This window comes from Podarcis raffonei, chromosome 1, assembly GCF_027172205.1.
Source record: "Podarcis raffonei isolate rPodRaf1 chromosome 1, rPodRaf1.pri, whole genome shotgun sequence".
Lineage (NCBI taxonomy): Eukaryota > Metazoa > Chordata > Lepidosauria > Squamata > Lacertidae > Podarcis > Podarcis raffonei.
The window spans coordinates 113,681,855-113,702,786 of record NC_070602.1 but is presented as its reverse complement, the minus strand read 5'-3'; the positions used below and the strand labels follow the sequence as shown (position 1 = coordinate 113,702,786).

At 42.4% G+C, this 20,932-nt stretch overlaps 1 protein-coding gene across 3 annotated transcripts in view; it reads right to left on the bottom strand.

Moving 5' to 3' along the window:
* The window catches only part of SESTD1 (SEC14 and spectrin domain containing 1), a 50,127-nt gene extending 31,404 nt beyond the window's left edge, over positions 1-18,723 (bottom strand). The window contains exons 1-5 of one of the 3 annotated variants that reach the window (XM_053409690.1): positions 18,646-18,723; positions 12,037-12,117; positions 2,647-2,755; positions 2,298-2,388; positions 17-130 (exon numbers count right to left, since the gene is read on the bottom strand). In XM_053409690.1, coding sequence (XP_053265665.1) covers positions 17-130; positions 2,298-2,388; positions 2,647-2,755; positions 12,037-12,091 — 369 coding nt within the window. In that variant the 5' untranslated portion in view covers positions 12,092-12,117; positions 18,646-18,723. The remainder of the gene's footprint in view (positions 1-16; positions 131-2,297; positions 2,389-2,646; positions 2,756-12,036; positions 12,118-18,645) is intronic. The other 2 variants (XM_053409680.1, XM_053409697.1) reach the window with 2 other exon arrangements.
* Positions 18,724-20,932: the final 2,209 nt, after the last annotated feature.

Genomic DNA, 20,932 nt, shown 5'->3' with positions numbered 1-20,932 from the left:
AAGCAGACACACATACCTCAAAGCCAAGTCTATCTTTCTCTTTCCAAAAGCAAAAGTGTGTAACCTTCTTGTCCCAGAATTCATCCGGTTTTACTACACAGACAAGTGATACCTCAGCTGGAACAACGTTCTAAGAAGATGAAAGATACAAAACCTTAAATGAAATACAACTCATTAGTTACTGTGTGGTAACCTAGACCTGCACAGATAGAATTTAGATGTACAGGAAACTTTCTAGCAGTCAAGCAACAGAAACAGTGGTGATAGCAAATCTGGCACTTATCAGAACCTGTGGACAACCTCAATGAGCTAGATGGTCTTCATGGACCACTCAACACATCTAAGAAAGTAACTGGTAATAAGTTGGTACCTTAAAGACAAGTTTTAAGCAACCCAAGACATACACTAACAATGCAATCCTATACATGTCTGTCTCAGGAGCAAGATTCACTGAGCTCAGCTGGACTTATTCCCAGGTAAGTGAAGCATCTCAATATGAGAGTCTGATAAATGTCTCTTTTGAAAGAGGCCAAGGCCTTCAAACTGAATGAATTTCATTTAAGTATCAACTATAAGATGATTTGTTCTATATGACAGATTACAGTCGTACCTTGGAAGCTGAACGGAATCCGTTCCTTAAGTCCGTTCGACTTCCAAAACATTCGGAAACCAAAGCGCGGCTTCCGATTGGCTGAAGCTCCTGCAGCCAATCGGAAGCTGTGGAAGCCCCATCAGACGTTTGGGTTCCAAAAAACTTGTCGCAAACCGGAACAGTCACTTCAGGGTTTGCGGCGCTCAGGAGCAAAACGTCCCGAGTGCCAAGGCGTTTGGGATTCAAGGTACGACTGTATATGGTAAGGACAGTCTTCTTTATGCAGTTTAGATTCTATATTCCACCCATTTAAGCAGCTGGATAGCCTTTCTTCACAAATGAAAACAGTTAAAAATTCCTTGTGATACACAGTTGTTTCCTCTGCCTGTCAAGTTCCTTCATAATTTTGCCTCTCTATGAGGAAACACACACAACTTATTAAATAGACAGACGGCAGGAACAAAGTGCTTATTATTCAATGACCTTGACAGCACACTTCCTGTAAAAGTGCATTCATACAGAACTAAAAAGGAAGAAAGCAGTATGTCTTGCCACTTGACAAAAAATGGTTTGGGGTCAAAATGTCAAATCTCATTAAGGCAACATCTGTTAAAGATTTTCATAAAGCCAAGTGCTTTCTAACGAAGGTCTATTTAGAAATAGCAACATTCAAGTAGAGGACAGTTCATTCAAGTAGAATAAATAATAATGAACAACTCTTGCGTTGTATCTCCAATGCAGCCTCACCTGCTGCTCCCTCTTCCCAATTTTATGTATGTACTTTCACAGAAAATATAACAAAAGTGGTACACAGCATAAAAACATAATACTATGAAAACAACAATAAAAGCACCAATAACATGTCAATAAAAACTGGTTTATAAAACAAAAAAACAACACACCATATTGCAAAGGCCATATTAAAAAGAACCAGGGATGATTCCAGCAAGACTGCCATCGGCCAAGTGATCCAAAAGGCAGGACCTGGCACAATGAAGTTCAGTCCCTGTTAAAACCTAGCCATACCAGGGAGAAATTGCACATGCTATTATAGAAATTGAAAAAAGAAATGACATGGAGTTGAGATAATAAACGTCAAAGCCCAATCCTATTCCTTTATGGGTTTGCACTGTTAGAGGCAATTCCAGGATTTCTAGGGATGGTGTAAAAACTAACTTATACCTGCAGCAGCCTTACTGAAACTGAGAATTGAGACCAGGGAATCAAAACGCTTTCAAAAAAATTCCCAAACTACAACTCAGTTCAGAGGCAGCAACAAGCCATGTTTTTTTCTTTCTTCAAGCTGTGGACATCCTCAGGATCACAGAATTCCTTATGTGTGAGAGATTGGAAGCTTATTCTCAAGGTTTGTTCACAAAGCAGTATTTTAAAAACGTTGGTTTGTCACAGTTCCTACAAACCATGGTTGGACAAAATAGGAAACTGATTCGTTGCAAACTGCAAATGAAAAGGTCATCAACTCTTCCCTTTACATGCAAAGAGCTCAAGACTCACTTCAGCTTCAAAAGTATCAAAGTACCATGATTTGCTGATATGTTTTAAAAATCAGACTCTACATTTTTAACATGTAAAATCACACAAGGTCTACTTTCCCAGAAAGTAAGCACGACAATGTCTTATAATACAGACAGATTAACCTCCACAGAACTCAATTCTTCACTACAGATTCATGAAGGCATCTTACCTGTAGCATTAACACAACAGTCTTGACAACATTCCACTGAGATTTTCTACCATCCACTATAACGGTAAATCCTCTAGCTTTACACTTTTCACTGCAAAAAAGACACATATTCAAAACATAAAAAGGCATAGTTCAGTTATCACGACATATATCATCATCTATTTACTTGCTTAAACTTTAGCGAGTCACTCATTGCTCTTTCCAAGAGCTTTCCAAATAGTTTTTATTTAAGTCACAAATCACATAATGAGATACACCCCCCTCAAGAAAATATGGTGGTATCTATCAAAAAAACCATTTAGTTTAGAAGCAAAATGATATTATTTGATGCTTTAAAGGGCATGCTCACCTTGGTATGCTTAGCAGGTAGTCTAAAGTAACACTCAGCTCATCCATATTTGTTTGTTCAAGGCATAATGGAATTGTCAGAATGAGGCCACTTCTTCGATCCTTCCCACCTGTAAAATAAATAAAATATTTGTTAGTTTGAACTAAAAATAACATTCACTATTAACCAATTGGCACTAAAACCGTTTTTCTTTTATTATAGAAAAAAGGAACAGTTTTTGAAAAATATTGTAATGAAATATGATACGTGTCCTTTTTCTATGGATGTATTATAGCAAAAGTACACGCAAGTGAATGAGATACTGGACTAAAATAGAAGCTATATGCGGACATAATCACAGCTTCCCAAATCAGGCTTAACTTCTGTTTAATTCTTCACAAGTGTACTGAAGCACATAACCTAAATTGCCAAAAGATTCGCCATCAAAATAATCATTCAAGACACTCTATTTAGGATATTGATGCCATGTTGATGCCATGTTGATGGCCTTTCAGCTGATTCCCTGGTGGCCCGCTGGAATGTGGAGTTAACCAGGGCTATTGACTGTTTGGCTCCGAAGCGCCCTCTCCGATTGCATGGAGCCCGGACAGCCCCGTGGTTTTCCACGGATCTGAGGGCAATGAAACAATCGTTGAGACGGCTAGAGCGCCGGTGGCGGATAACTCATTCCGAATCTGACCGGACACAGGTTAGAGCTCAACGTCGAGCCTACCAAGTGGCGATAGCGACGGCGAAGAAGAATTTCTTCACCGCCTCTATTGCATCTGCAGAAAACAGCAGCAGGAGACTTTTTCAGGTGGTTCACAATTTAGCGGAACCACCTGCAACATCGGGGCCCAGTATGGGCCACATGTTCTCCTGCAATGATTTTGCAAAGTTTTTTGCAGATAAAATCGCTCAGATTCGGGAAGAAGTAGACTCCACCGTGGGAGCAGGGCCGGGGCGGGAGAGTGCTAGAGTTCTGTCTAGTCAAATTGAGTGGGATCAATTCCAATCTGTTACCTCCGAGGATGTGGACAGGCTGCTTGGACGAGTGAAACCAACCACCTGTCTCCTGGATCCTTGCCCATCCTGGCTTATAAAAGCTAGCCGGGAAGGACTGGGCGATGGGCTTCGTGGGGTGGTGAATGCTTCCCTCCGTGAGGGAGCCTTCCCAGACCCGCTGAAAGAGGCGGTTATTAAACCGCTTCTTAAAAAACCATCTTTAGATGCGGCCACGATGGCCAACTATCGCCCAGTCTCAAATCTTCCATTCTTGGGCAAGGTGATTGAGCGAGCGGTTGCCGAACAACTCCAGGCACGCCTGGAAGAAGCGGACCATTTGGATCCCTTCCAGTCGGGATTCAGGCCTCATCATGGGACTGAAACTGCCTTGGTCGCACTGGTTGATGATCTCCGGCGGGCTAGAGACAAAGGTGAGAGCTGTTTCTTAGTTCTGCTGGATCTCTCAGCGGCGTTTGATACCATCGACCATAACATCCTTCTGCACCGTCTTGAGGGGCTGGGAGCTGGGGGCACTGTCATACAGTGGTTCCGCTCCTTCCTCCTGGGCCGTGTTCAGAGAGTGGTGGTGGGGGATGAGTGTTCAGACCCCTGGGCTCTCACTTGTGGGGTGCCTCAGGGTTCTGTCCTCTCCCCCATGCTTTTCAACATTTACATGCAGCCGCTGGGAGAGATCATCAGGAGGTTTGGGCTGGGTGTTCATCAGTATGCGGATGATACCCAGCTCTACCTCTCTTTTAAATCAGAACCAGTGAGGGCGGTGAAGGTCCTGTGTGAGTGTCTGGAGGCGGTTGGAGGATGGATGGCGGCTAACAGATTGAGGTTGAATCCTGACAAGACAGAAGTACTGTTTTTGGGGGACAGGAGGCGGGCAGGTGTGGAGGATTCCCTGGTCCTGAATGGGGTAACTGTGCCCCTGAAGGACCAGGTGCGCAGCCTGGGAGTTATTTTGGACTCACAGCTGTCCATGGAGGCACAGGTCAAATCTGTGTCCAGGGCAGCTGTTTACCAGCTCCATCTGGTACGTAGGCTGAGACCCTATCTGCCTGCGGACTGTCTCGCCAGAGTGGTGCATGCTCTGGTTATCTCCCGCTTGGATTACTGCAATGCGCTCTACGTGGGGCTACCTTTGAAGGTGACTCGGAAACTACAACTAATCCAGAATGCAGCAGCTAGACTGGGGGCGGCCGCCGAGACCATATAACACCGGTCTTGAAAGACCTACATTGGCTCCCAGTACGTTTCCGAGCACAATTCAAAGTGTTGGTGCTGACCTTTAAAGCCCTAAACGGCCTCGGTCCAGTATACCTGAAGGAGCGTCTCCACCCCCATCATTCTGCCCGGACGCTGAGGTCCAGCGCCGAGGGCCTTCTGGCGGTTCCCTCATTGCGAGAAGCAAAGCTACAGGGAACCAGGCAGAGGGCCTTCTCGGTAGTGGCGCCCGCCCTGTGGAACGCCCTTCCAGCTGATGTCAAAGAGATAAACAACTACCTGACATTCAGAAGACATCTTAAGGCAGCCCTGTTCAGGGAAGTTTTTAACGTGTGATATTTTACTGTATTTTTGGTTTTTATGGAAGCCGCCCAGAGTGGCTGGGGAGGCCCAGCCAGATGGGCGGGGTATAAATAATAAATTATTATTATTATTATTATTATATTATGTTGTGCACAACTCAGTCATAATGAAATGCACATTCTCCCCTATAGGCTTCAAAAAGAACATAAATTGAGATCACATTACATACTTGATGCTTTTAACTATACGCTGGTTTGTAACTTTAAAAAAAAAGTATAGATAATAAATTAAAAGGGCAAAGCTTTGTTAAATGTGTAAACCCAAAATAGCTATTTGGTTAGCAGAAGACGATGACCAACCACTCAGCAACAGAAAAACCTCCTAAATGTCTGAAAACTGTAATTTGCATTTTAAAACACTGTGGGTTCTAGGTGGAAAATTTTTTGGGACTTACCATAGACCTAAAAGGTTAGGGGGGGGGAAGCCTTTGCAAAAATGACAGGGTGTTTTTGTTGGAGAAGTTTCCTAGCGCTTGGTGAGATATGCTCAAGGATTCCACAGCTCCCTCTCTCCCAAGGCTATAAAGCTTCTCTGGGGCTACACACAGTTCCCCAGAGTGGTAAAAATCCCCCGTCGGGTGTGCTTTGCTCTGCTTAAAGATGTACAGTGGTACCTCGGGTTAAGAACTTAATTTGTTCTGGAGGTCCGTTCTTAACCTGAAACTGTTCTTAACCTGAAGCACCACTTTAGCTAATGGGGCCTCCTGCTGTCGCCGCACGATTTCTGTTCTCATCCTGAAGCAAAGTTCTTAACCTGAGGTACTATTTCTGGGTTAGCGGAGTCTGTAACCTGAAGCGTATGTAACGTGAGGTACCACTGTAATGCATATATTCTATGCCCTTTTAATTTGTGGGGTTTGGGGGGGCGTTATTGGGTTGTTTTTGTTTTGATTGTGTATTCTGTGGTTTTATATTTTGATTTTATTCTGTGAACCACCCAGAGACCTCCAGGTACAGGGCAGTATAAAAATTCAGTAAATTGTTCAGTAAATAATATATATACCCTCTAAAACAAGTTCATCCATTACTAATTTTAAACTTTAAATTAAGGAGGGGGACAGTTTCCAAGCCTTTTGTAGCTGAGAACAAAGTATATTCCATGACTAGATAAATCATAAATTGGCAAGAGAAAGAGGCTACAGCTTGCCATATATGGATCAATACCGAGGCTGCAGAGGACCAGCATCTCAGAGAAATACATCTCTGAGATGTATTTAAGTACAGCTTATTCAATCTGACGATTTAATAATCTCCATTTCTAACCTTCACCAGAAACTATGTTAAAGCAGCTTTGTGTATAAGTAGATTTTTTAGCAAGGCACAGGATATATTTTCAAGACTTATAAAGTTCTATAAGGAAGTAGAGGAAAAGGAATTCTATTTTTGCAACCACTTTATTTCCTCACATTTCTGACTTCATTGGTAGGTGAACTCAATGGCTCATTAAGCAATCTGTAATGGCTAGTATGTAGAACAAAAATCATTCTATATCCTTTGCAGCAGCTGATTTGGCATAACTGGAAACATTTCTATGGCGTTTGAAGAAAGAAATTCATTGGGATGAGCTCAACACAGTGCTGTGGTAATCGTAAAACTGCCCAGCCAGAACAAAGAGCTGGTATACATGATAGGAAGACGGATGGGTGGAATCGTCTAATCATAGCAATCTTTTTGGATTGAGATTAGCTGCGTGGTGAGAACGCGGATTGGCTACGAAACACAAGATTGAAGGGGAAATATCCGGGATCTTGAAATGGATTGTGGAAGGATAAATAAATTACTGGGCACTTGGGTAGGGCGGAGCCCCTCTTGCCCTAATGGGCCTATCTCCACTGCTCCTAGCACAAGACTCCGGCTTTTTCAAAACATGTAGATGGGGTCCACTTCCATATATGAATAGTAATACTGGTAAACACAAAACCTGATTTTATTTTTCATGTCCCTACCACTACAGTCAGGGACGTGGGTGGTGCTGTGGGTTAAACCACAGAGCCTAGGACTTGCCGATCAGAAGGTCGGCGGTTCGAATCCCCGCGATGGGGTGAGCTCCCGTTGCTTGGTCCCTGCTCCTGCCAACCTAGCAGTTCGAAAGCATGTCGAAGTGCAAGTAGACAAATAGGTACCGGTGTGACGGGAAGGTAAACGGTGTTTCCGTGCGCTGCTCTGGTTCACCGGAAGCAGCTTAGTCATGCTGGCCACATGACCCAGAAGCTGTACGCCGGCGCTCCCTCGGCCAATAAAGCGAGATGAGCACCGCAACCCCAGAGTCGGTCACAACTGGACCTAATGGTCAGAGGTCCCTTTACCTTTACTTACCACTACAGTCATACCTTGGAAGTCAAACAGCTTAGTTTCTGAACGTCGCAAACCCAGAACTGACTGTTCCGGTTTGCAAACTGTTTTTGGAAGCTGAACGTCCAATAGGGCTTCTGATTGGCTGCAGGAGTTTCCTGCAGCCAATCAGAAGCTGCGCTTTGGTTTCTGAACATCTTGGAAGTCGAACGGACTTCCAGAACGGATTCTGCTCAACTTCCAAGGTACAACTGTATTATCTTTTGCTACACCTAGTATAGAGATGCGGAAGTCTCCCTCACACTATCAATCTCCTCTTCCTCGATCAATAATCAACAAAGTAGGCTAGTGATTGAGATTTCTCCAGACTTAAGCTTCCAAGCCTTCGCATCAGAAACTGCAAACAGTTTGCCATTACAGTACTTCTCCCACAGAATAGGAACTCAGCCAAGAATAAATGGACACAAAAGGAAGCAGGTGAAGAGGAAATGACTCAGCATTGTTCAGGAGAATACAAAGATCACATTCATACTTTAACTTGAAGCAGCTGAGCCCTCTTAAGGAGAAGTTACTTTCCTTCCTTGTTGCACCATTTGCAATCATGATTTCCTATTTAATATGCACTTTTTGGACAATGGGACATCCCCCCCCCCGGCCTTCACGTGGTTTTGCTTCTGGGAGTAAAAAAAGGTTCATGCAAGAGTTTAACAATAGGAAAAAAACACTATTTTAGAAGGACATCCATCCAGCTTGGAAAAAGTTGTGTGTGTGGTTTTTTTTAAGCATGCTTATAGCAAAATCAAACATGGTTCTAAGAAGAAAGGAAAACCACTCTGTCAGGTTGTAGACGGTCAATGATTGAGCCCGAATCCATCACATGATAGCAGTGAAACTGGCTCGAGAATTGAGATTCAATGAGCCCTAAATTGCCTCAGTCCCTCCTACTGCCTGCCCTTGGAACATCTCACTTTGTTTTTTTTTATATAAAGATATTTATTAAGTTTCCAATTTTATACAAACAAAAAGAAAAAAGAAAAAAGAAAAAAAAACACATACAGTTCTCAATACTTAATTTTCAATGACATATTTCCCTGACCTCTCATACCTCCCCTTCTTGTATTCCAATTCAAATTATTTACTCAGCAAATCCTTATCTCAAATCATTACAGCTGGAAACCCCTTAATTTCAATCCAACATCATTCAACATTCTTTAATTTTACAATATTTCTGTAAATAGTCCTTAAATTTCTTCCAATCTTCTTTGGAACATCTCACTTTGGATGTTCTGCTGCAGCACCGATGGAGTGATGCTCCTGTTACTCCATTCGCAGTGGGTGGGCAGTTTAGCTGGCAGAGCTGGGGGAGGAGAAACACCCCAACAAGAGCATGTTTGTTCTTAGAAATGGGAGATCTGGATTAGATTGGGGGCGTGGGAATGAACGTTGGCATTTTTAAGGCAAACAACATTGTGTGGATGCAGTCAAAATACAGTGGTACCTTGGGTTAAGAACTTAATTCGTTCTGGAGGTCTGTTCTTAACCTGAGGTACCACTTTTGCTAATGGGGCCTCCCACTGCCGCTGCGCCGCCAGCGCACGATTTCTGTTCTCATCCTGAGGTAAAGTTCTTAACCCGAGATACTATTTCTGGGTTAGCGGAGTCGGTAACCTGAAGCGTCGGGAGTTTGTATCCTGAAGCGTTTAGTTGAGAACTTTGCCCCAGGATGAGAATGGAAATCGTGTGCTGGTGGCGCAGCAACAGCAAGAGGCCCCATTAGCAAAAGTACGCCTCTGGTTAAGAACAGTTTCAGGTTAAGAACAGACCTCTGGAACAAATTAAGTTCGTAACTAGAGGTACCACTGTAAAGTGCATTCACAAGGAGCACCCAGTACCCATCTGGAAGCATCCCTAGATCCAAATAATAACTAATGGGTTGTATCCACTGGTGGCTTTTGCCCTCTGATCCCCTAACCACCTACCTGCTCCTGAGGGTTGATAGCTCATCTGGAACTTAATGGGACATGTCACAGAGGGCTGCAGTCAGTAAGGGGGATCAGTGGAGATTTGGTACCCAACCTTGTATGATCCGAAGCACATTCTGCAAGTGCACACCCACCAATGAATGCAACCCAGCAAAATATTAATAATATATGATTTGAAAATAGCCTTTAAAGACATCAGTAAAAAGCTTATGCCAAGTTAAGCGTTTGCAACAGGTGAAATATTTCACAGTTGCAATTAAAATGATTGCCCAACATCCATTTAATGGCTGCCAGGAAAAGTTACTGTAAAAATTCTCTGCCAGGAAAGAGATGCCCTGCTGGTAAATTCTTTCCTTTACTCTATTGTTGCTCCTCATTTTCTGTAACGTTTATTAATGAGTTATTACTCAATTATAACATGTCAGCTTCTGTTTGTTTGCTATGTGGATTCCAAAACTGAGTCTAAAAGAAATTTCACTTTGATTATCAGAAATCAAAGCAGTATTTTGGCAATGCCCTCCTCTGCCCTTTCCCCCCCAAAAAACTCCACTTGTCCAATTCTGTCCATATTTCTTGGACATAAACCCTGTTGCTGGCAATGGAATTTTCCTGCTTTGAGGTGCAGTTAAAATTTTAAGCATTTACTTATGAGGCTGGAATGTTTTATTTTTAAAGATGGGGCTGGAGAGAACCAAGTGCTTAATCCCATAACAGTTTTAAAGTAATTAGGAGTAGACCAGGTGAGCCATCACTTCTTCTCAAGCCCCTTCTTTTTCAGTGGAGGGAAGAGGCTGGGCAGCAGGGATGACCAATGCCACTGCCCACACCTGACACCTTGACAATTCTTAAGGCAGGGATTGCCAACCATTCACCCATGGGTGCCCAGGAAGGCCTTCCTTGGAGCCTTGGGCATCATGGTGCCATCTGGCACTAGGTTGGTAAGCACTGTGATTTTTTGTTTAGAAATGGCAGGCACTTCTTTTGCCTGTGAAGGGACTTTTCCGAATTGTGGGGCAGATGTTCTGTGAGTGAGAGAAACGCACTTGGGCAGAAACAAGCATAGTTGCAAGAGGTGATGAAGGCTCCATGCAACACAGGAATCTTTTGCCCAACTCGAACTCGCCACCACGCGATTAAGGGTCACATGCTCTACCAACTGAGCTAAGAGTATGACTGTGTGGTCTGCGTATTTGTGGTCTGTGAGAGAGATGCATGTGTGTCTGTGGTGTGTGCTGTGAGAGTGCAAGGAAGTGAGTGTGGTTGTTGCCACCTTATATTCATTCATTCATTCATTCATTCATTCACACCATGCCCCTTACAGCAGCCAAGCTGTTATATTACACCCGTTACAGCAGCCATGTTGTGACTGGCACCCACACATTTCAAAATGTGCTGCTGGCTCATAGAGGCTGGCAAGGCTTGGGCCCCATTAAGCATGTACACACACACACACACACACACACACACACAAATATATATATATATGTGAATTTAATGCAGTCAACTTCTTACTTCAGCAACATATCCTTAAGCCTATACGGTGAATAATCAACTACATAACTATCTGCTAAGACATTTGAAGGCAAGAGAAAGTTCTTAGTATATGCAGTAATTCTGAATATGCAGTAAGTTTTACAACTATTAATGAGCACTTAGGGACCAGTTACACATTTCCATAGCCTTAAAGACTACAAAAGTATAAATGGTAGTTGAGTTATTCCCTTAGACAGAGTTTCACGATGTGCTGATTTAGCAATGAACTAGTAATCAGATATAATGCAAACCTTGAGGATTTTTTTCCTAGGACTACAATGTAGCAAATGCTAAACCTAGATCATATTTCACAAAATGTTTAATAATATATATATTGTTCTAAGGGAGAAAGGAAAGCTTTCTCCGGGTGCTCAAAAGGAATGATTAGGAATGAACGAGGTCTCAATTATCAAATAAAAACCTGCTTTACGGGAACAATTCTTCTCTACAACAAAGCCAGCGAGATAGTTAGGCAGCTAGCCAGCACTCCAGGGTCCAACATTAATTTCAGTAGTACAAAATTTATCAAGTACTAACCAGAAATTCACAGCTTTTCAAATTACCAAGTCAGCTCTCTTCTCAGTGCATAATTTCAAAGGTTAAGCAGTTAAAAAGTCAAACACATCATAAGAGAAGACATCCAAGTAGTTTAGCCTGAGGGAGAATCTCATTCTGGTCAGTGTCTGGAGAAAAAGATGTCAGGAACCTCCTGTGTTTTTAGAATTAATTACCAGCCAGGTGTAAGCAGATCCTTGATCTCACATTACTTATCAGTATTATACATTAAGTGAAAAATAACAAAGCAAAACTTGTAGACAATTAATCATCCAAGATGGAGAAAAAAACTTACTTTCCAAGTATCCACAATAACTAACAGCCTGAGCTTCAGTATAGATGAGGTGTACAATATATTTGTGGCACTTTATCAGGAAGGATGGGGAAGGAATCAAGTAACAACACATCTCAATGAAACAGAATAGTCTGAATAAAAAACAAGGACACTGTACCTGAAAGGAAGGCTAACTTTTTCTTCAGAATAGGTAATATCACTGTAGCATCCATCTTGCCTCCAGTTAACTTTCAGAGTTCTGAAACACAAGAAGTTGGTGTCAGAGGGTCTAAGTCAAGGGAAATCAATTACTGTGCTCCACTAAAGCTGCTCAACAGTCAGATTGTGACAGATTTATGCATGCTTCCTAGCAAGAAGTTCAGACTGTTTTATAATAAACAAACAAACAAACAAACAAACAAACAAACAAATAATGTTAACATTTATAGCGTGCCTTCCTTAAATACCCAACCAATCTCTCCAATTAAAATTTCCAAGTATTTTTTTTGCAAGAAGTCAATTTTTTCCTCCATTTTTTATACTGCTAAACGACAGTTCTGTGCTCCATTCTATCTTGATTACCTAGCTTCTCCATATTGCCCCAAATTCAAGTAAGCACACGCCAAAATAATGATCACATTCATTTTTATACATTATTTGTGTAAATTTGGAGCTTCAGTGTTTCAGGAAAGAGGCTGGACAGCAAGAATTTTATTCCAACCCCCAGCTGTTTTATCAGTCTTCATCTCCTACCTTCCACAGTGTCCTCTCTTGCCTTATCCCTTTCGGTTTATGCATGTTTGAGCAATAAGAATGAACTTGCTAAGGGCATTTTAAGCGCTGCTGAGTACACATAATACTTGCCTTATACCTGTGTGGCTTTTGCTCTTCTATCAGCGGCCAAAATGCCCATTACATAAGCATATTTATTCACTGATACCCTCTATATTTCACAAAGACTGTTCTTGTTTTGCTGCCCTAACTGTTGAAGAAGCCACTGTGTGTTACTTCCATTATGTTCTTGAAAGACAAAAGACATTATGTCTTTTAAAAGTACTTAAAGAAAGGGAAAATGAAAAGCCATGATAAAATAACGCAGATCACCCTACTTGGTCATCTACCTTCAACCTTCGTCTTTCTACCCAAATGATTAAGGCAGGCCACAAAGTCCTGGTGAAATAACAGAGGGCAAGACTGAATAGGGGGAATGGCAAAGATAGCATAAAAGCCTAAGCACATACACTGATGGAGAAAGACAAAAATATAAACAAGTTTGGTTTCTGACAGCAAGAAATCATGTTACAATGGGAAAGATATATATTTGTAAAAAAAAAACAAAAACCAAAAAAGCCACAACAGTAAAAACATGGAATATGCTGCCAGAAAAGAAGAGATTCTCCCCAGCTCTATTTTTCTATTTGTATTGTTTTATTGTTGCATTGCATCTTAATACTGTATTTTGTGTGTGTGTGTGTGTGTGTGTGTGTGTGTGTAAGCCATCCAGAAAGGGATGCGGGTGGCGCTGTGGATTAAACCACAGAGCCTAGGACTTGCCGATCAGAAGGTCGGCGGTTCGAATCCCCGCGATGGGGTGAGCTCCCGTTGCTCGGTCCCTGCTCCTGCCAACCTAGCAGTTCGAAAGCACATCAAAGTGCAAGTAGATAAATAGGTACTGCTCCGGCGGGAAGGTAAACGGCGTTTCCGTGCGCTGCTCTGGTTCGCCAGAAGCGGCTTAGTCATGCCGGCCACATGACCCGGAAGCTGTACGCCGGCTTCCTCAGCCAATAAAGCAAGATGAGCGCTGCAAGAGTCGGCCACAGACTCCCAGAGTCGGCCACAACTGGGCCTAATGGTCAGGGGTCCCTTTACCTTTCTTTTTAAGCCATCCAGAAAACGTATGTTGATACACAGCCATATAAACACAGTAAATGAATATTTGCTACAGATGAAAATGGGTGTATTGGCTTTGAACACAGTCTTCAGAAATACCACTATAAAACTAATAATTGTCCAGGTACAATGAAGTATATAAACCTGTCCTGTTCCAAACAATCTGTTCCGAGATCCAAGCCATATGCATATTCTCTTCCACATATAGATCAGATACCCACACTAAAATTAATGCTTACCTTACCCCTTAACACTGGGTTGGGGAACCCCAGGCCAGGAGCCAAATGCAGACCTCTAGGCCTTTATTTGGCCCTTAAGATTCCCCCAGGACATGCTCCTAACCAGCACTGCTCAACACCCTTGAGTACTTTTGCCTGGCTAGAATGAGTCATTGAGCAGTGATGATGACTCTTGCTTGCCTGAATGGAGAAATGTGAAAAGGGGTGGGGACCATGTGTATAGAAAGCTCTTGTTTTCTCCTACTCAACCTACTGTATAAATGTTGAGTCGCTTTTGCCTCTGGTTTCCTGGATGGTTGCTTACAAGCCCCTTAGGCTGAAAAAAAGTTCTCCAACTTTGCTTTAACATTCATACCCACTTAGAAGCTGAATATCCTTATCATGTACAACTCTGGTTCAGGCAACTGTTTCCAGAAACAATATGAAATGCGGTTTTTGCAGCCAATGATTATACGCTGAATCCCGATCATAAGAACTGCCCCCGCTGGATCAGATGGAAGTTTCCTCTAAGTCCAGCAGTCTGTTTCTGACATGGGCCAACATTAGTCTCAACAGGGATATGTAAAATGTTGATCCTTGGGGGAGAGGATAAAATCAGAAACAGAACAAGAAAATCTGACTCTCCTGATTGGCACGAAGGCCGAGTGCAAGTATAAACAGCACCGGGTTTTGATACCTATTACTGCATTTCTTTGTATGCATAATTCAAGAGCAATTCAGCTAGTGCCCTGAGAGACCTTCTGTACTTTTAAAAGCTCCTTTCTCAATGGTAGCTTCCTGTTCATGCACGAAATTTATGATATGTGCATTGGTTCTTTGTAAACAGGAAGAGAACAAAAAGCCAATAATTATAGATGCACGGATCAACCTAGTGAAATCTGAAGTTTGTCCACTTCAAAACATTCAACAGATGCACTGACATCTTAAAATGTTTATTTTCCACTATCTGCTTATTAAATTTCAAACCACTTCCAGATCAAAGTAAAACTTTACATTTCTATTGCTGTATACGCCAATAATTGGATCCAGATCTACTGAAATCAGTGGTGCAAATGAGTAACTTCAGCCCCGCTAATTTCAGAGGGTCTACTATAAGCACAACTAAGTCTCGATCCAACCTGATGTCTTTGATCCTAACTTTTTGCTCTCTTCACAGAAGATTTGCACTCCTGGAAGGGCTTTTTCAAGTGCAACTCTTCTTTCATGAGCACAACCCTCCTTCTGTAAGCAGTTCTTTCCATTCACAGAACCAAAAGTTAGGAGCCAAACTTATATAATCCTATGAAATAATGAAGGCTGACTTTTCCAGTATATTAATTTGAACCCTGGACATTTTTATTTTTAGGATAAAAGACTTGCCTAATGAAGTCCATACTGTAACTGGGATCAGAACACCATTCTGAATATATCCATAATTTTCACTTACTTTCTAAATCTTTTCCATATCCCTAGGCACATAATTAAGAACCAACCGCAAATGGACTAATTTTTCATGAGAACAGACCCTTTTATTCTCTATACTGCTCAACATGCCTTGCACACAAACTCTCACAAGAAGGAAAAGTATCACACTGAACCTACATAGCAAAGATGAATCAAGAGCATGCGCTGTATAGCAAACACAATGCAATGACCTCATGTGAACCAGCACCATTGTATTCACCTCACGGTTGCAGCATCAATTGATGATGTACACAAGTTCATTTGGCACACACATCTTTTTGGTACCAGGTGCCTTTTTATTTTCCCAAGCCTTTCAACAGATCTGCTGACATTCTGGGCATTAAGGAGAGCCTCAAGGTCCATAAATAGCAACACCCTAGAGGTCCCGGGCCCTAAGGAAGTTAGATTGGCTTCAACCAGAGCCAGGGCCTTTTCAACACTGGCTCCGGCCTGGTGGAACGCTCTGCCTCATGAGACCAGGGCCCTGCAGGATCTGATTTCTTTTCGCGGGGCCTGTAAGACAGAGTTGTTCCGCCTGGCCTTTGGCTTGGATTCCCTCCCTCTTTCTTTTTTCCTTTCCTTCTCCTCCTGCGATGAGGCTACATTTTAATATTTCAATATTTTAATGTTGTATGTTGATTTTGTTTTTAAGTTGTAATCATTCAACTTGTTTTTATTATTGCTTGTAAGCCACTCTGAGCCCGGCCTTGGCTGGGGAGGGCGGGGTATAAATAAAAATTATTATTATTATTATTATTATTATTATTATTATTATTATTATTAACTTCTGAAACTTTTGATGCTGCTTTTGTTCAATGGCTTGTTTGTTTGTTTTGTATGTTGCTGGTTTTTCTCTTATGCAGTGGTACCTTGTACAACTGCAGATGTTGGGAGCCACTGCCAGTCAAAACAAACAGTGGGCCAGATGAACCAAAGAAGTATGGGGCTGCTTCATATTTAACCCTGGTACTATCCCAAAGCTCTTTGGACTGTATCCAAAGCTGCTGTTCCTCTTGTGCTGCAGTCTTCTGCTTCCACAAAGGAACTCCCATCACCTTCTCTGCAGCCCCTAGATCCAGAGTGTTGAGGGACCCTCCAAAATAAGGAGCCCTGTTGCATCAGCAGAAGTCCACTGGCACAGCAATGGGATACAACCCTTTAAATCTGGGTGTCACTTGTTCCAAACTGTTTGTTCCAAGTGATGTTTAATCCACTCTATTATACCTTCATCTCTTTTTAGCTTAATTACTGTAATATCTCTCTCTCTGGATTTATGAGCAAGTATCACAAACTTCTTGTGGGACGCGGGTGGCGCTGTGGGTTAAACCACAGAGCCTAGGACTTGCCGATCAGAAGGTTGGCGGTTCGAATCCCCGCGACAGACTGAGTTCCCGTTGCTCGGTCCCTGCTCCTGCCAACCTAGCAGTCCGAAAGCACGTCAAAGTGCAAGTAGATAAATAGGTACCGCTCCGGCGGGAAGGTAAACAGCGTTTCCGTGCGCTGCTCTGGTTCGCCAGAAGCGGCTTAGTCATGCTGGCCACATGACCCGGAAGCTGTACGCCAGCTCCCTCGGCCAATAAAGCAAGATGAGTGCCGCAACCCCAGAGTTGGTCACGACTGGACCTAATGGTCAGGGGTCCCTTTACCTTTACCTATCACAAACTTCAGTTTTTCTGAATCGTAGTTACTCATCTTCTCACCTAAAAACAGAAGACAATACCCCCTATTTATCTCTTTACAGAAGACAACTTCACAGTCCAAATTAAATGCCAGTTCTCTTCTTTCTACTGTCATACACTTTTCTGCACTGGCATTGGATATCTGTGAGCCAACATTCGTGTTTTGCAATGATGTGTCAATGCAGCATTTCGCAATGTTCCAAACACTTATTTGCTTGAAATCGTGGGACCGCATCATTGGTAAACAAAGCCAACTGGCTCTCCAGCATCCATGACTACATCTGCCCATGTCCGTCCAAACCAGACATCTTCTAAAATCCCTGAGGCATTACGACTGCTAAAAACATGCACACTCAATACTATCCTCTGTAAATGCCTCAGAACACTCAGCCTGGTTTTCCAACTCTTATTGCTATTTTATGTAAATAGGTGGTCTTCATATTTTCTATTGCAAGGAAACATTTCACACTGACTTGTCTTCCAATGAATATCTGTCATAGAAACCATGCATACTATGGAAGGTTCTAGGGGATGTTCTAGGAAGCCACGCGCCAAGCAAGACACTGGACCTATCTGTTGTGCCTCAACACGTGAACCACGACTGTAATTCTACCATATTCCCAGTATGGCCTGTTTACAATTACAGTGGTACCGTGGTTCTCGGACATAATCTGTTCCGGAAGTCCGTTCAACTTCCAAAACATTCAAAAACCGAGGCGCAGCTTCCAATTGGCACAGGCGCCCCAGAAGCAATCGCCGAAAATCGCATCGGATGTTCAGCTTCCGAAAAATGTTTGAAAACCGGAACACTTACTTCCAGGTTTTTGGCATTCGGGGGCCGAAATGTTCGAGTACCAAGGCATTTGAGAACCAAGGTTCCACTGTACTGAGTCTCCCATTGAGGAACTCCTTCTCAGCTTAAAAGGAACACTGGCCTAAATCATAATATAGAGTATGCAACACAATTCATTATACCTAGGCTTTTCTTCATCCACCATTTTAGTATTACCTGTAAGCCTAAGCTACTTCACAGAGGGTCCTTTTAAAAATAAAAGTAACACATCTGTACTGAAGGATGGAAGAAAAAGAAATGTCCCCCGAGGAATTAAAAAAGCCAGATATAAGCTTTGTGCCTTTACACTCCAAATCCATTACATAATGCCACATATTTTCATTAAGTACTTTCCATCACAATTCTATGCACTCTAAACTGAGTGTAAGCCATACTGAACAAAATGGGACTTTCTTAAACACACAATTGTGGTGTCAGTTATTATACCTGTTCACAACAAAATTCTCACTAAAGAACTTGGGTTACACACAAGGCAATGCAAGACTAGTAAATTTCATTGGCTGGCATAAACAAATGCTTTATGCTGAGAGGGAGTCTGTGTCATCAATTGAGAAGATATCACATTACACAAATACATCTCTTGCTGTAGCATGATTTGAGTTAGATATTTTGAACATATCTATACTGCCATGCCAATCCCACACAACGAAAGGAGGCTTCAAAATGTGAATGGTTTTACTTACTGTGTCTGTTGTGGTATCCGGAAACATTGATGTCCCTTGACAAAATCGTTTTCAGATTTGATTCAGTTTTTTCAAGCCCTGTGGATTTAAATTAGAATTTTACAACCATGCTTTCTTCTCACAGTTTAATGTACAGATTTGTTTGGAAACTTTTCTTACACTGAGGCATTGCTTCCAGATTCTCAAGTGATAGGAACTGGTGGGGAAAGCTGCACAGCAGATAGAAAACTGTCAAAAAGGCATTTCCCAAAGTATTCACTCAATGGCCACATGTGAACATGCTAACCCATGATTTAATGCCACCTGAATGAACCTGGGCTTGCTCATGCAGGAAGAAGGAAGGGGAAGCACACATCTAAACTAGGAATCATGGTTTAACACCATTTATGTTTAGTGCCAAAGCAAACCAGCTTCAAATCACAGGCGATTAGTCTGGCTTGCTGAAACTAACCATAGTGAGTGTTAAACTACAGTCCGTGGTTTGGAAAAGGTAAGCAGTTCAGCAGAAGTGAAAGTGAATACTTCAGAACTCTTCCTCCAAGCCAAGTTCACGCTAGGACGCAAATCAACAGATGGCACTCCATTCAAACACGTCTTAAATTTAAGCAGTAGAGCCTTAAATAAAGACCCCTTTCAATGTCGTTCTTAAATCAGTGGTTTCGGATTGCTGTTGTATCAGCAAGCCAAGTAGGTGCACAGGCATCACAATTCCCTCATAACATTTCCCTACACAATAAAAACGGTTTTAAGAGTAGTTATACTCACTAGCGGCTAAGGGCTAGAAACAGAACTTGAATTTACATGTGGCTTTCTAGTCCCAATCTTGAAGATACCACGCCAATTCTTACTACAGAAATAACTGGATGCTAGTTGCTGGAGGAGACTCTTGAGAGTCCCATGGAGTGCAAGAAGATCAAACCTATCCATTCTTAAGGAAATCAGCCCTGAGTGCTCACTGGAAGGACAGATCATGAAGCCGAGGCTCCAATACTTTGGCTACCACATGAGAAGAGAAGACTCCCTGGAAAAGACCCTGATGTTGGGAAAGATTGAGGGCACAAGGAGAAGGGGACAACAGAGGACGAGATGGTTGGACAGTCTTCTTGAAGCTACTAGCATGAACTTGACCAAACTGCGGTACAGAAGTGCCTGGCGTGCTCTGGTCCATGGGGTCACGAAGAGTCGGACATGACTAAATGACTAAACAACAACAGCTTACAGCCACATTTGCACCTCCTTATGTGTTAATGTTGCAAGGAGTCCACTTTTACAACAGAATACAATCATGGGTTTAAATCATGGGTAGGCAAACTAAGGCCCGGGGGCAAGATACGGCCCAATCTCCTTCTAAATCCGGCCTGCAGACAGTCTGGGAATCAGCGTGTTTTTACATGAGTAGAATGTGTCCTTTTATTTAAAATGCATCTCTGAGTTATTTGTGGGGCATAGGAATTCGTTCATTTTTTCCCCCTTCAAAATATAGTCCGGCCCCCCACAAGGTCTGAGGGACAGTAGACCGGCCCCCTGCTGAAAAAGTTTGCTGACCCCTGGTTTAAATACTAGCATCTTAGAGAAGGACAACTCAGTGTCTATAGCAGTCTCAACAGAGGGCACAATAAACACACATCAGCCTGTAAGGCTTCCAATCATGTGGGTTCCAATGTATACCTGGCCCACAAACCTAAGTAAAATTGGGCCAGCACACTTAATTATTATCACGCCATTAAGACTATGGAGGAAGGAAAGAGGATAGTTGGGGAGTTATCAACAAAGGATGGTAGCTTTGAAGACAGCTGTAAAATAGGAGCAATAACAATAATTCAGTAAATGAGAATCAAAATTCCTTTCATAGAAAGTAATTCCATACACGTTTCAAGCTAGGACGCTCTCCAGCATAGAATATGAAGCACAACGCCTTTAAAAAGTCTGTCTGCTAAATGAATAACATTCGATAATGATTTTTCCCCAACCGAGTCTGATTTTTTTTTTTAAAGAGAAGGTACAATTCTCCAATAGGCCTTCTATACTAGGCTATAAATAGTCCACTGCATTTTTGGGCAGGGTGTGGAGGAAGGGGCTTTCTTCCTCTTGCAGCCCACAGTATCTATGTTGGGCATAGAGGATGGACACAGTGCTCTATTCCTCCTCCACCAGCTAACTCCCTCTCCTGCATACAATTCCATGGACCTGCCTGCATGGAATTCCTTGTTGTCTATAGTAGTTACCAGGCAAGTGCTTAAATGCAAGGCTGATTTGTATCAAAGTATAAACCTCCAAAGCTTACCAA